The sequence below is a fragment of the Halichoerus grypus genome, chromosome 9, assembly GCF_964656455.1.
Source record: "Halichoerus grypus chromosome 9, mHalGry1.hap1.1, whole genome shotgun sequence".
In the NCBI taxonomy this organism is placed as follows: domain Eukaryota; kingdom Metazoa; phylum Chordata; class Mammalia; order Carnivora; family Phocidae; genus Halichoerus; species Halichoerus grypus.
The window spans coordinates 79152372-79168588 of NC_135720.1; the positions used below are offsets into that span (position 1 = coordinate 79152372).

At 36.5% G+C, this 16217-nt stretch overlaps 1 protein-coding gene across 1 annotated transcript in view; it reads right to left on the reverse strand.

The window, feature by feature from the left end:
- LOC118548263 (Y-box-binding protein 2-like) overlaps nucleotides 1–16217 on the reverse strand; it is a 91224-nt gene that overhangs the window by 34618 nt on the left and 40389 nt on the right. Inside the window, 1 exon segment of the mRNA XM_036112104.2 lies at nucleotides 5404–5512. Coding sequence (XP_035967997.2) covers nucleotides 5404–5512 — 109 coding nt within the window.

A 16217-nucleotide genomic window follows, 5' to 3' on the forward strand; every position in this document is an offset into this window, starting at 1 on the left:
AGTATCATTTTAGATATGCTCCTTTGGTTTTTGCCTTTCCCTTCTAGTTGCTCTGTCTGTTTTTATTGAGGGATTCAGGTAAATTAAAGAACCATGTAGCTTTATCTCTCTCTTTCCAGTCAGTATAATAATATATAGCTTAATTTGCTATCTTTATTGAAGGACATATTGGGAAGTTACTGTAGGAGGAAAATAAATCAAACTTATGATTTGACTTTCTCTCTTGCAGTATTTCCAATTCAAAGGGAACTAATTTACACATGTGTTATAATCAGAATAAAAAGTGAAATAGCTTATAGATTCTTAATGGTCAGAAGGTAAATGTTCATCAGATTTGGTCCTTAACATTATAAATTTCTAGGTAATTATCTTCTCCTAAATGTTAAAATGCTCTAAATAGTTTTACATTTTTAGTATTTGTCAAATGTAGTCCAGGTTGTTTTGCCTTTGTTCTTTTATTTTAAAAAGTTAATCTCGTAATTAACAAAAAGCAATTATAAAGTACTTTATAACTCAAGAAAGCTATAGACATAATGAATAATAACTGCGAACTCTGTGTGCCTTTTATAATTTGTAAAGTTTTATGTTGGATAAAAAACAATTACCCTAGAAACTAATGGCTATCTCTGATGAGTTAAAAAAATGTTCATTAGGTTGAGGAGTCTTTGAGGAAGAAATTATAAAAGGGAGATAAGTTGATTGCAACAGAGATAGAGCCTATATGTTTTCAACCAGGTCCCTTCAGTAATCTTTTGCTTTCAGTAACCCCCACTTCAGCTTCTTGAATTGTAGACTTCCAGCATTTATACTGGGGAAGATACAAGCAAAAGCTCTCCCCCTGCTTCTGTTGAGTTCTGGCATTGTGTTTGTCCTCTGGCCTGTCACAATCATTTGATTCCAGCAGTTGATTTCTTTCTTTTTTTTTGTTTTTAAAAAACAAGGAAATTTATCTCACATTATAAGAAGTCCAGTTGCTTTCTTTATTAGAAAAACTAAAAAGAGGCAATCAGACTTCTGATGCCATATACATAAAAATGTGTCCTGTGATAGTCTTTTTAAATAGAGAGACAGTTCCCTTCAGACTCTTTAATTTATTATAAACAGCAAGTAGCAGAGAATAAAAGATACCTGTACAGGTAAAAAATACATATTTTTCCTTGTGGAGTTTACTCTAACATGCTTGCTGTTTGAAGCGTGTTTTGTGCTGTGTACATGAGGTATTGATTAGGGGAAACATCTATGCAGTAAATGTTTGCCTCTACCTCTGTCTCTGGGTAAGAGAAAAAAAAAAAATCCATCTTGGGAGACATTTTCTATCACACTTCATTGTTTGCACTCACAGTTTGATTCCCATCGCCATCCCAAAATGCTACCAAAGAAACATTTGGCCTGATGCAACTCAAATGGCAGATTATTTGCATCTTGAATGTGAGTCCTGTGATGCTTCATTTCTGAACAGAAATTTGTGTCATCACTGTCCTGCTCTGCCACTGAGCAGGAACCAGATTCTTCAGGACTCCAACATTCCTGGGGCCACACCAGAAGGGAAGGGGTTAGAACCCTGGGCTTTCAGTCTTATCTGAGCCTTAGCAGTAAGCAAAAAGCAGGCTCCTTGCCTCCCTCCTCCTGGTCTGTTAATGCAGGAATTTCCCAGACCCTGCACTCTGTGCCTTTCATAATTTCTCTTCCATAAAGGCTGACATAATGACACTGCCACCTACTCACAGTACAGTGATAATGAAGGTGATGTTTCTAGAGAACAACACGCTCTGCAGCTAGAAGTTCAACAGTGGCAGAGAAATGCAGCACCACCTCAGAACAGGCTGCGGCACACTGATAAAAAGCACCCAGACCCCAGGGACTTGCACCTGCGTCTGCATTTGACAGACTTTGGTATTGTTTTTCATCTCCTGTCACACCAGTCATTGTCCCCCCCTTCCCTCCCCCTGATTTGATTTTGGCTGCCCCCCACAGCTTACTGCTCCAGCCACAATGACCTTCTTTTGTTGCCTTAAGTACACCAAGCTCCCTTCCTAGACTTTCTCTCCTGCCTGGAGTGCTGTGCCTCAGATCTGCGACTAGCTCTTCCCATGGATATTCCTCTGGTCAACCGATTTTTACAGAGGCTTTCTCTTCATTTCTCAAATAGCTTTATTCATTCCTTAGCACACCATCTCATGGCACTTCTTCATATCATCTTGAATCATATTGCTTATTTACTGATTTAATTGTTTTGTAAGCTCAGCTCCTCTCCCCAACAAACAGAATATGTGCTTCATCTCCGGTGGTGCCCAGATAAGTATGCACTCAGTAACAATGTGTTGCATAAATGACTATTCTGTATCTTCTGACTTTTGGTGCAGGTGGAGCTCTAAGAAGGTATTTAAAAATAAATAACATTCAATTTTTTAAAAATATAACTCTTACAGCAAGTACTAAATGGCTATACAAAATATGAATGCACTCTTGTGAAAGCCAAAATTCTGATAAAGGCCCAAAGATGCATTAATGGTCCATGGAGGAATCCATACTGTTGGTGTGGATCACCTTTAAATGACTCATCTCATTCGGCTCATATGATGTCGATGATGTAGTCTCCACTGCCTCCATATGAGTTAGAAAAGAGTGTAACTGTTTTAGTGCTGTTAGTAAATTTGTGTTCTTAAATTGGGTGATTTGAAGTATTGATTTATTTTTTGGTATATAACTTACATGTATATTATATGTCTTTGGTATATTTCAAAGTAGAGGAGGTAAGAGTAGCACAGTGATCAGTGCAGTTTGGTAAATATAGGTTCAAAGGACTTATTACCTGCCTTATCCTGGGCTAATTTTCTTCTGGTTTCTTCAGATTTAATTCCCCCTAATCTGTGACCTCCTTGAAGTTGATTATCACACTATTGGTCAAATGGGTAGAAGCAACTAGAGTCCCCTCCACCATCTGTAAAGGGTTTTATTATGTTCATGTTAATGTTGGTCTTAAGTTTGAATTAGCATAACTGAGCGATGGGTTGGGGTCATTTGGACTATGAGCCAAAGGACTAGCTGGTTGTGCCAGAGTTACTGATAAGGATGCCAGTTACACACAGCCGCATAAAAATGTATAATTTGAGGCTCCTCTTGTGGCTCTATACAATAGTCTATTTTGCAGCCTTACCAACTACTGTCATTGCTAGGACCCACAGTCAGAAATGGTGACTGGAAGTAGCTGATTTAGCATCACATTGGAGCCATAGGCTGCTGGGATGAGCTTCTACGTTCCCTCCCCTCCTTTTGTGCATACTGACAATGCATGAAAATTTTGAAGTTGCCTTACAACAGAGACCCACTTTCTTCTTCTTCTGGACTAAGTGTTTTGGTGAAATGGTAATAAATAAATGGTAATAAGCATTTTGCTTAAAAGTGTGGGTACTTGTCCTTTGTCCTTAGAAACAGATAAAGGTTTTGTTTTGTTCTGTTTTTTAAAAGTCTGGATACAAATGTACAACCAGATCTATGACCTGGTCATAACTGATACACCTAAGTGTACCCTAAATTCTCTTGCTTCCCATCTAAGATATCTATTTGGATAATCCAATTCCTCAATTTATTGAGAATAAAACTGCCATATAATCTAAAGGACTAATAGGCTGACCTATGATTTTGGAAGATGTGAAACTTCCCTTTTAAATATTAATTTTTCCCATCCTAAAAGATTAGCAAATTTAATTAGGGCAAACTTTTGGTCAAGAATTGTGACCAGCATCTAAATTCTAAACACTTTTCAAACCAAGAAACTTGCCACAGTCTTGTTCAAGATCATGATGTTTGAAATCAGGAATTTTGTCTCAAGTTCTTGCTAAACTACATGCTAGCAAATGAATTTAGGCAAAATACCTAAACTATTTAATTTTATCTGCCTCAACTTTAAGAAGACAGTGATGATATCCACTTGATAACAGGTTTTTTTTTTCTAACATGGTTTTGAGATTAAGATGAAAAATTTATTCAAAACTTCTACCACAGGGCAATAAATAGAAGTTAATTTTATTACCTCAGATTTAAAACGAGGTTGAGTTACTGATTTTCAGTTAAGGAGATCTTGTAAAGACACAAAATAATTAGTGATTTTGTTAGAACTGTATAGTTGAGTAAAATAAACTTACACAGTATAAAGATTTACACTCCCACAAATGAAAGAAAAACTAAAAGACCTCTGAGAATTTCTAGCTTTAAGTTTATAGTTACATCTCTACCCAATCTAGCTAAAAGAGTAAGACTTTTGTATTTGCTCTAAATTTAGTCACTGAGAAATGTCATAAAACATTATGAGTCTAAGTAGAGGCATTTATTTGCCTTTGGGACTTAGGATTATCAAGTTTCTATGTCAATATTATGCCTTAACTGTTGGACCTTGATCATCTATACTTAGCTATAGCACATTAATCCCATTGGTTAATGTAAGGGAAATGTGTGGATTAATTCTATTCCAGCAGTGGAGAAAGGATGGAAAGGGGACAGCCTGAGCCACATATTGATTGGCTCTATGAATAAGGAAAGTGAATTTAACCAGAGAAGCGAAACCATCAGTGGGAGAAATTCTTGGAGTTGAGATGACCTAAACAGACAAAAGGATTGATGATACAGGATGACACAATTACTGTTTGTTTATTTTGAAATTTAGACTTGTTTTTCCCAAAGAATAATTTCTCAGCCTATTCTTAGATGTCAGTATGATCTGGTTTGAAGTTTTAGAAGATATCAAGTAAACAAAGAAATTAAATATCATTAGTTTTTATGAGTTGAGTTACTTCTTTATTTTGCATTACTCTCTAGTTCTCCAGATAAGATACAGATTTGTTCTTATTTCATAAAAGCTGAATCTCCAATGCCTAAAATAGTACCACACACATGTAGGCACTGAGTAAATACTTGTCAAATAAATTAATAAATGATTTCTGTCCTTAGGGTATGGTTTTTCGTGTCCTACTGGAAAGCACATTTAACTTGAAACTTTGCAAGATGTTGTTTTGGGGTGTGGGGATGTCAATTTAGGCCATGATGGATTCAGGTAAAGAGGTCAATCTGGCTTAAATCAGCTAAACTATTTCAGGGTACCTAGGAAGAAAAAAAGACTTCTGAAAAATGCATTATTTTACAATCATAACAATTTAAAACTATTGCTACTTTGGAAATAAAAAAGGGGCTAGTCAGATTTAAGAAAAATCTGCAATGAAGAATGACTTGTTTACAATTGATTGTCTATTCACTGAGTTTGTGGCCTTTAGCATGGCTGCAAATCTGACACCTTACCTTGCCTCTATCTTATGTCAGTGTGCACATCACACACAATAGTTGGGGGGGTGGTAAAAAAGGAACTTTTCAAACTGAGATACAACCCCTTTCCCAAAAAACAAGACAAACCTGTGTAGTTCCAGTCTCCAAAATAAGTTAAACTTTGAAACTTTCCTGAAAGTTACTGACTGACTTCCTAAAAATATAACTTTATCCCTGACTTTCACAGTGGTGATGTCTAAATATAAGAAAACATTTGCAAATATAACATATATTTGAAGCTAGCTTTTACCATAAATTGACTAAGTATAAGGTAATATTTGTTATCTTTCAGGGTTCTATTTTTTAAATTTCTTTTTATTTCTTTTTCTTTTTCTTTTTTTTAATTTGCAGATCAATTTCTTTGCAGCCTGGACTCTCTGGCAAAACTTCTTTCCAAACAAACTACTTGCTCTTCTAAATAATTTTATCTTTCCAGTACTTCCTTCACAAGTGAAAAGTAAAGATAATAAATATAATAATTGAAGTGTATTAAAATGTTTTATCAAAATTATGTACTCTAGGCTATTAATGTGTCTTAGAGGAGACAGTAAGATGGTTTATGCTAATGCAGAACTTTAATGAAGCTTGGTTCATTAGTATTCCTGTCTAAAAGTGGTAAATTAATACTCAATAGAATAAAAGCAAAATAGCATTTATAATAGTGTGAAAAGTTTTATTAAAGTTTGAATAATATAAAATCAGAATAACTGGAGACATATACCATTATTATTGATGGACTCATTCAATAGTACAGAGATGTCCGCTCTCACCTAAAACATGACTAGATTTCTAGTGATAGGTGAAAAAAGAAATAGAATGAGATTTGTAGAATAATATAATTCAAAATAAAATAGTGCTACTTATTATATAAAGATACATGCATATGTAAAGAAATATCAAGTTATGTGGATTCTTGTAAGGATTGGTAATGAGGATGGGAAAATAATATAAAATAAAACAATAGGGGGAAGTTGCATGGGCTGGTGATGAGAACATGCTGTGGAATGAGGAGTATGATCATCACAACTCTCAATATCTGAATGCCACACCCTTCTCTACCACAGATTCATAATAAGCATCTACTTGGGGTCAGCTCCACTACCTTATTGTGTTAATGAGAGAAACACACATTCCCTCTCTCCCTCCCTCTCTTTCTCTCTTCTGTCTCCCATCATGGAGAAAAAATAATTTGACCTTGGTCTTCTACAAACATTTTGTATTCTCCATTGTCTAGTCCCAAGAAATAACTAAGTAATGGAATTTCCCATCACAAGCCTGGGCTCTTGCACATCACCTGAAGTGATATGAGAGGTCCCAGCTGAAATAATCTCTGGAGTTCAGCTAAAAGAGGCTTTAACTCTCTCCCTGGATGGAATAATTTTATTGCTCATTTCCATTTCTGTGATAAAGGAAGAATGAGCCATCATGCTGACCTCCTTCAGCCAACATTTATGGGTCAGTATTATCATCTTCATATGACTTCATAATGACAAAGTCTGTGTGGTTGATGTTTTCATAGATCACAGACCAGGCTGCTTTTGGCATAAAACTCACACTTTTTGCTACTTTACATTAAAAATAGAAGCCCTCTAACTCTGCTAACCACTCAGGATCCATGTGGGCTTTTTGAGCTTGCATGTGTCACAGCACTCAATTACATATTCATCTATCTTTCACTGATGTGAGATTAAATGTAAGGGCATTTTTACACAGAAACTGTCCTGAAATAGGTAACCATTTCTAATCTCTATTAATGCTGTCTTAATTGTTTCTAACTGATGTATTTTGAGAACCAGACAGAGTGTCCAGTTAACTTCAACAAGAGATAGCTGTCCTTAATCCGAAGTGCCAGGCTCTGTTCTGAATTCCAATGAAGAAGAAAACGAAAACCCTTTTCTCTTCTCTTTTATATCTTAGTGCAAATGCATGCCTAAACATTTTCCTGTCAACAAAAAAGTGAAAACAGGGATTTGAAAATAAGAGATGATGAAATAGGTCCCAGGAAATTTAGTACAATATGATTCCTGGTATTCTTTTTGTGACCTTATAAGTTAGAGGAATGGCTACTTGATCAAACTTGATCGTCGAGACAAACAAAGATTTGGGTCCAAGTTCTTTGACCATCTAGCTGCATTTCCTCGAGGAAGAAACGAAACTTTCTGAGTCATTTAATCATAAACAAAATATTTTTTCAGGTTTGTCTAAGTGATTTAATGAGATAATGTGTAAAATATTTATTTACTATATATAGACATAGCAAGTTATACACTAGAGTAAATTAGTAATGGTATTTTAATCTGTGTTCTTCCACTTAGTGTCTCAATGTGCATACTAGTTTTTCACTTTTAAGAGTTTACAGCATATGACAGAAGGGTGAAGGAAATAACAAGAGTTAATTAATGATCATTTTTAAAGATGACACTTTAATAACAGAATATTTCCAAATTTTGCTCTTTTTGGTAAATCATCATTTAGAAAATATAGTAATAGCATTCAGTCTACATAGGTGGAATCCTAAAAGACTCCTTTCAATCTCTTTGATATTTAGTTACTGATTTGTACCACTTGTTTAAGGTTAGACTACAATAAGAGCATTTCAGAACTTCTCTCAATCAACTTGTAAATAGTATCCTTCATCCCAGTGAGTCTTCTGAGAGCATGAGATTATTGCTGCTCATCTTTGATTTTCTTTAAAAAAAACCATTATCTGAAAATGAGATATTTATTAATTAAGTAGAAAAATATTCATGCCATGCAACAATTATTAGTAAATATTAAGTAAAATGAAACCTACATTACAAGTTAAGTAACACAGAGCCAACATCTGCACACTTAAACATACACTGGGAAATAATTTTTGGTAAAAATGTGCATTTGAATATTTACAACTTGAGGAAAGCTGCTATTGAATTATATACCAGTTAATTGACATAGTAATCGTTTATTTAAAATGAATAACATTAGGGAACATTTTGCTTCCTGGATATCAGTGGGATATTTTCATATAATGAGCTTCCTGGTAGAAGGCAAGATTTCATAATACTTTTTGGCTGATGAGGTGACAATTTACATCTTCCAAATCAAAGTGTATTGAAAAAGGCCTCTTTCCCCTTAGCACTTTCACTTAATTCCCAGCATCAGAGATTTATTTCACCATATTCTATTCCCTTAGAGGTCTAGGAATCCTTTGTTAAAATATAGGTACCCCAGGTACTAACCAATAATTATCCATTAACATCGTAACATTGGATTGGCATTAATTGCATTCATATAGCTGGGCTTTTCAGGACATTTTGAGAAACAATGTCCATGGGTCTCTTATGTTTCTGCATGTCTTGAAAGTGAAGGAGCTAACTGTCTTGATCTTTTCAAAGATGTTTGTGTAGTAAACTGCCTTGGAAGATAGAGATTGAGCCTTTGTCCAGAGCAGAGATTTGCTCTGTTCACCATAATAAAGATAATGTGTTCCTCACAGCAAAGGTCCTGTAGGTTGCTTTCAGCCCATTATAAAAGACTGGGGTTTCTTAAGCTGGGAGTTTCTCCCCAAAAGCCCACTGTGTACACAGCATCCACCTAGGTTGCTATGTTTCATCTCCATGTGACTTGAGGGTCAAAAGGAACTAATGTGACCATTAAGCTCATACTCCTTGCTGTGCTGTAATAAAGTTTTTTGTCTCTGACCCAGTGGTCTCATATTTTCTGCCAGCACCCATGAAACCGAGGCAGGCTAACTTGTTAGCTTGTAAGTATGGTAGTATCACAGACCCTTCACAGTGTTGACAGGCCATAAAGGAGATACATTGTGATCAGAAAGTGAAACAAGGGATAGAGTTAGAATATAGAGTAGTCTACTGAGAATAAGCTAACACGGGTTACGCTGGATTCAGGAAAGGTATAGAAAGTGAGGGATATTGGAAATTCAAGGGCAAGTTTTATAAGGAGAGAAGGTTTTTCAGAAAGGAATGGAGGAAGGATGCATGAGACAATGACCCACTTTATTCCTTTAAGTTAACAATCTAATGTCTTTTAATTCCCTAGCATGAGGACATGGGAGAGCTTATTATGTTCAGTCGCATTGATTCTAGAGTATGCATGGTAAAAGTTTTAACACCAGTTTATGCTTTGGAAAGGCAGGAAATAAATTACACTAGAATGGGCAAACACTTTTTTTTAAATGAAGAGAATATTGAAATAAAGCAAAGGTATCAAAGAAAATAATGAAGTATGATTCTAAGCTAAGGTCTAAGTTAATAAATGTTAACCAAAATGCTTGGGCATTCTAAGCATTCTTATCCCTCTTCACTGCAGTCACCTAGAATGGTTCCTCTAAAACCCAAGTCAGATTCTACCATTCCACTGCTCCAAAGTCTTCCAGTGGATTCCCACATGTCCCAAAACTAACCCACATTTGCTCACTGTGACTTAACGGGCCTTCTGTAACCTGTCCCTTTGCAATCTCTCTGGCCTCATGTATAACCACTCTCCCCCTCACTTTCTCCTCTCTAGCCATGCTGGCCACCTTGCTGTTCATCAAACATGCCAAGACTTCTCTCATCTTGGGGCTTTTGCGCTTAATGTTTCCTCTGCCCTTGCCACTTCTCCCCTTACTGTCCCCCCAGCTTGCTTCCTCGTGTCATCCAGGTTTTTTGTTAAACTGTACCTTTTGAGAAAGGCCCTCACTGACCACCATGTATAAAACAGCATTCATTCCCCCAGGTATCACCCTGTCCTCTTTATGCTTTTTTTTATTCTTTTCATCACACTTAACACCACAAGACATGATATATATATATACTTAGTTAGCTACTTATAACATATAAATACACACACGCACATAGCCACTTCTAGGTCACTTCCTCTGACATGTATATGAGGTTCTAAAAACATGCTTTGTACGTGCATTTGATCAAGTTATATGTATCAGTAAGTAGTTGATCATTATGTCTTCATTTACAGTTTGGTGAAAAAGAGATTATTTCTCAACAAGGGATCTGATACTTGACAGACAAGTTTACTGTTCAAATGAGGCACTTGGAGAATAAAGGACAAAATTAATAATCCTATCAGGATAGAAGTAAACTTGGATTGTCCTAGGTGCATAGTTATTTTATTGGTGTGTGATCCAGGATGGGAAGTTCAGGGCAGAAGCTTCTCTCTATGCCAGTCTTTCCCCCATTTCCCCAGTGTTTGCCCTTCTGCCCAGAGAAAACCTATGCTTCGAGGCCCACCTCATACTTCCTCTATGAAACCTTCCTAGATACAATTTGCTCTCAGGCTCTGGCAGAAACAGTCATCATTGTGTCTTCTCAGACTTTGTGCACACCTGTACTCAATCTGTGACCCCTCATGACCCAGCACAGTGCCTAACTGCCTAGCCCAATAAACTTTCATTGATTGGATGAATTTGTTACTTGAGGCTTGTAGGGTACTTCTCAACAGAGGAAGGTACATATCCATCTGGGAGTGGGCCTTGGTTTGGATCCCAGACCATGGTCATCAGTAACAGCTTGATAGAGAGCTGGAGTCAATGGTGTTTTGATGGTTCTGACCTTCTTATTATGACATATAAATATATCTTATATCTTTATAAGTGATGCTGTATTCAATACAATTCCAAGGGAAAGCTGAACTGCTTTTCTTCTTTTTTTTTTCTTTTCATGGTTTCTTTATTTTTTATTTTTTTAACGAATCTTACATTCTTTCTGAAGGCTAGAAGCCAACTGCTCGTCTTTTTAGCAGCCAAATGAGCTGCCTGTTTTACTCCCCTCTGGAGTCTGGCAATTAACTACTACTTGAAGCCCTCTGGTCAGGCCGCTAGGAACCCTTTCAACGCCATTACTTCTTCAATTTTTCTCTGCACTATAGTGAGAGCTGTGAATTGTGTAAGACTGTTGAATCATAGACCTGTACCTCTGAAACAAATAATACATTATATGTTAAAAAAAAGAAGATAGTAGGAAGGGAAAAATTAAGGGGGGGCGGAAATTGGAGGGGGAGATGAACCATAAGAGACTATGGACTCTGAGAAACAAACTGAGGGTTCTAGAGGGGAGGGGGGTGGGAGGATGGGTTAGCCTGGTGATGGGTATTAAAGAGGGCATGTTCTGCATGGAGCACTGGGTGTTATACTCAAACAATGAATCATGGAACACTACATCAAAAACCGATGATGTAATGTATGGTGATTAACATAACATAATAAAATTAAAAAAAAGAAATCAGTCCTTGGCAGCTCATTAATTTTTTTTTTTTTTTTTTGACTGAGGAAAGGGGTAGGGTTACTTTTTTCCAAGAATATTAAAGGAACCATGAGGATAGAAACTACATTCTTATTATCTGTTCACTGTAAAACCTAATCCTATATTGCATAGATACCAGGTATTCAATAAATAGAGCTGAGCTGTCTCCTATCACCACTTAGCCATGTGGCTAGTTCAAACTGAGATGTGGTATAAGTATAAAATATACACTGGTTTCAAAGATTTAATATATAAAAAAAGTAAAATATCTCATTAATACTTTTTGTATTGATTACATATTGAAATGATACTATTTTGATATAGTGGATTAAATAAAATACATTTTTAAGACAAATGTCACATTTCCTTTTTATTGTTTTTATTTTTTAAATAGGGCTGCTAGAAAATCTACAAATATATATGTAGCTCACATCATATTCCCATTGGACAAAACTGAATTACAGCATTTAAAACAGTAAGCAATTAACAAAACTGTAAATGATGAGTATTTAATTCCTTCTGTCTATTGATTATTAATGTTACTGATGTTAATTTTTTTCGTGTAGTAGAAAAAGCATGAGCTTTGGTTTCACACCTACTTTCCTGAGTTCTAATGCTGCATTGGCACTTTATGGTTTCATTGTCCTGGGCAACTAGCTTAACCTCATTTTCTCATCTGTAAAAACCAGGGGTAACAATGCCTACCAGTTGAGTGGATTTGGAAGTATTTAATTCATAGTAAGTACTACAGGTATTTTATTTGTCTTACCTTCTCTTATAGAAAGCTGTATTATTTCACTCCTCAATGATGTTTTATATGTTTAAGTATTTGGTTAGAAATTTTGGTTGAAAAGAAACTTTCCTAATGTTTTTATAAGAAAAAATTTGTGATTAAGTTTATTATTTGGTAGAAAAAAGATTCTGAAAAGTAGAGAATCTGTAGAGAGAAAGGTAAAGAAATGGAGTAAATATGAAACAGACATATTGAAGCACAGATGTCCAAGTAAATATTGTATATATTGAGGTAGTCACACTGTTTTTATTTTCATGATATTTATTAAGTACCTGTATATTTTATGGAAATTTCTTAAAAGTGATGATTTTCAGATAATTTTGTGAAGTTGATGTATTCTGCTTTACAAATCCTTCCAGAAATACTGAATATGTTGGGGGCCCACTCACCCTGGGTTCAAGTGTTTAATTAAGAAAGAATTCTATCTAACATACTTGCTAAAGATTTCATGGCTTGTATTTGGTGGTGACTAGTCCCTGGAAGCCCCATGTTTAAAAGCTCTTTACCTCACCTACGACCAGGGGTGTTCCATCCATCTTGCCTGGTCTGCAAGTCTATGAGGTAAGCTTACCTTTCAATACAGGGCATTCAGCTTATTTCTTCTGGAAATTTCTTCAAGGCCTTGACCTATCTATATAAGAACTATCTAGGGCGCCTGGGTGGCTCAGTCGTTAAGCGTCTGCCTTCGGCTCAGGTCATGATCCCAGGATCCTGGGATCGAGTCCCACATCGGGCTCCCTGCTCGGCGGGAAGCCTGCTTCTCCCTCTCCCACTCCCCCTGCTTGTGTTCCTGCTCTCGCTATCTCTCTCTCTGTCAAATAAATAAATAAAATCTTAAAAAAAAAAAAAAGAACTATCTAGTCTGGCCATATAACACACACAAAATCTCAGAGGCAGGCAAGCAAGCCCTCAAATGTGTCTTAGCTTGAAGTATCATTTTTGGTCTCCAACTGTGTAGTATCCTTAGACCATGAGTAGACAGACACTCCACCTGAAGCTGCCATATGACTGAAAGCTTCCAGGATTTAACCAGGAAGAAAGGAAAATCAATATTCATTTTTGTCTTACTTCCTTTGGTTTTCTTTTCTTCCCAGTGGTCTTGAGTGGTCCCCACTGCCATCTTATTTCTCTCTTTCATTTCTCCTTTGATGACCTCTCTTTGCCATTTGTACTCTAAACTAAATGTCTATGATACAGCCCTCGATTTGCACATTGCTCATGTCATTTTTAAAAACTTCTTTTTTGAGACTGTGTTTAAAGTCCATTTTTTGAGCCACATAAGCACTGTTGTCTTTCATATGATAAGACATTCTAAATTATCAACCTTGTTTGCTTTAGGCCTGTGGTTCTCACATTTAAATGTGCATCAGATCACTTGGAGGTTTGTTAAAACTCAAAGATTTTAATTTAGTAGAGCTAGGATGGGACATGAGAATTTGCATTTTTAACAAGCTCCACGTGATAGTGATTCTTGCAGCCCAGGGATCACACTTTGAGAACCACTTACTTAAACCATGCTGTTTGGGGCCATATTTACAACAACTAGTTTGAAGAGATACAACTTCCATCTTCAAATTCTACTTAGGTTTCTAGTATATTGCCCTGCAATCAAGATACCTAACTTGGGAGTTTGAAGGCTTAACTAGTCTGGGATAGTGTTAAGTCAGTGTCCTATTTGGTCTATAAACCATAGCAGTGAGGATTAGTAGATTGATTGGGGAATATATATATATTTTTAAAGATTTTATTTATTTATTTGAGAGAGAGCACATGAGAGGGGGGAGGGTCAGAGGGAGAAGCAGACTCCCTGCTGAGCAGGGAGCCCGATGCGGGACTCGATCCAAGGACTCCAGGATCATGACCTGAGCCGAAGGCAGTCGCTTAACCAACTGAGCCACCTAGGCGCCCCGGGAATATATTTTTTAATGCTTTGAAGTGAGAAATACTTGCGACTGCAATGAATTATTCTTCTATTTTTATTTTCAGGTGTCTGCTATGTGCTTGCTAATTAAATTTGAGAAAATCTATAGCATGTTGCTTGGAACAGCAGGAATTTGTCATATTTGAACCGCGATAAACTAAATAGAACAAAAAAATGTCCAGATAGCCTGTCTTTTACTTATCTTCGTATTTAACCTAAAGGAAAGAAAGAAGAGAGTGTAGGGGAAATACTAGGTTGTGTCATTGTTCACAAATGTAGCTTTTCAACAATATATCCTTTCCTAGAAAAAAAAAGCCAGTGGGTACAACAGTATAGACCTCATGGTCTTCTCAAATCTCTCCTCTCTTTTTCTCACTCTTTCTCCTTCTCTCTGCTATTTGTATATTCCCATGTCGACTCAGTTTTCAGTAACTTAGTATTTTACTGTAATTTCAGCAGAAGTGTGGAGGAGGCTTTTGAATTAGGCCTTCTAATCCTTACACTGTAATATGCAACAAAGACATCAGTGCCCATAAAACACTAACTGACCAATGCAAACTGAGCTATATGTTGTGTTTACAATACAAAAGGAAGTACAGTATCTGGAAAATCATACAGGAATGTATTTTCCTAACATCCTCTGAAGGCGTGTGAAAAGCATTTCTTTTCTTTTATTATATTTTAATTTTACAATATGGTTTAGTTTGGGAGTGGATTCTACCAGCTGGTAGCTCAGTCAGTTTTACTGACTGGAAGTAATTGAGTAAAATGAACTCTAGTTCCTTATTTAAAAAATTAGTTGTTTTCAAGTAACACCAGGAATTCAATGTGCTACTGTAAAAACGACCTGCTAACTGAGGCCCATATCTGATTACTGTTTAGTTCCCTTGTGGGTTGTTTTAGGTGCATCAAAGCCAGTGTTACCTTTCTGAATGGATAAATGCAAGACTTCTCTTCACAGCTTCCAGTTTAGAAAGTTAAAATGAAGGCAACTGGGTGGCTCAGTCGTTAAGCGTCTGCGTTTGGCTCAGGTCATGATCCCAGGGTCCTGGGATCAAGCCCCACATCGAGCCCCCATTAGGCCCCCTGCTCAGCGGGAAGTCTGTTTCTCCCTCTCCCACTCCCCCTGCTTGTATCCCTCTCTCGCTGTCTCTCTGTCAAATAAATAAATAAAATCTTTAAAAAAAAAAAAAAAAGAAAGTTAAAATGATCTCAGTCAATGATTTAAGTGGTATTCTTTACCTCACTAGTCTGCTTACTTTCACCCATCTCCTGGATGCCTAAATTCCCTCAAGTACTCAAATTATCCTTTCATTTTTAAATGACTCATGTGTTCAAGTTTTTAAAAAATGACAGCACAACCGTCATCATTTTTCCCAAAGTGTGATTATTAAATATAGCAACTCTTGTGCTCAGATGGCTAGTGCAGGGAGAAAAAGAGGAAGACAGTGAAAGGAAATTGGATGTGTTAAGAATCTTATCCATTAGTCATACCTTTTTTGCCTTGTTCTTATCACTCTATGAGGTCTTTGTGTGCTAGTTTTTTGAAGACAAAGAATAAACGAAGATTGTGCCCAGCATATTACTGTTAAGGAAAAGTGAGTTCTAATAAGCCGAAGTATGCCAAACTTTTAATTTTTTTTCCATTTATCTTGTAAATTTGGCAAGGCCATGGCTACAGATGAAAGATGGGAAGTTGTATAATTGTCTAGATTATCAACTTTAAAATTTTTTCCAATTAAGTCTGTCATGGAAAAGTTTGACTTGAAATTCTTTTTTTTTTTTTTTTTTTAAGATTTTATTTATTTATTTGCGAGAGAGAGTGAGTGAGAGAGCATAAGCCATGAGGCGGGTGGGAGGGGGGAGAGGCAGAGGGAGAAGCAGACTCCCTGCAGAGCAGGGAGCCCGATGCGGGACTCGATCCTGGGACTCCAGGATCATGACCTGA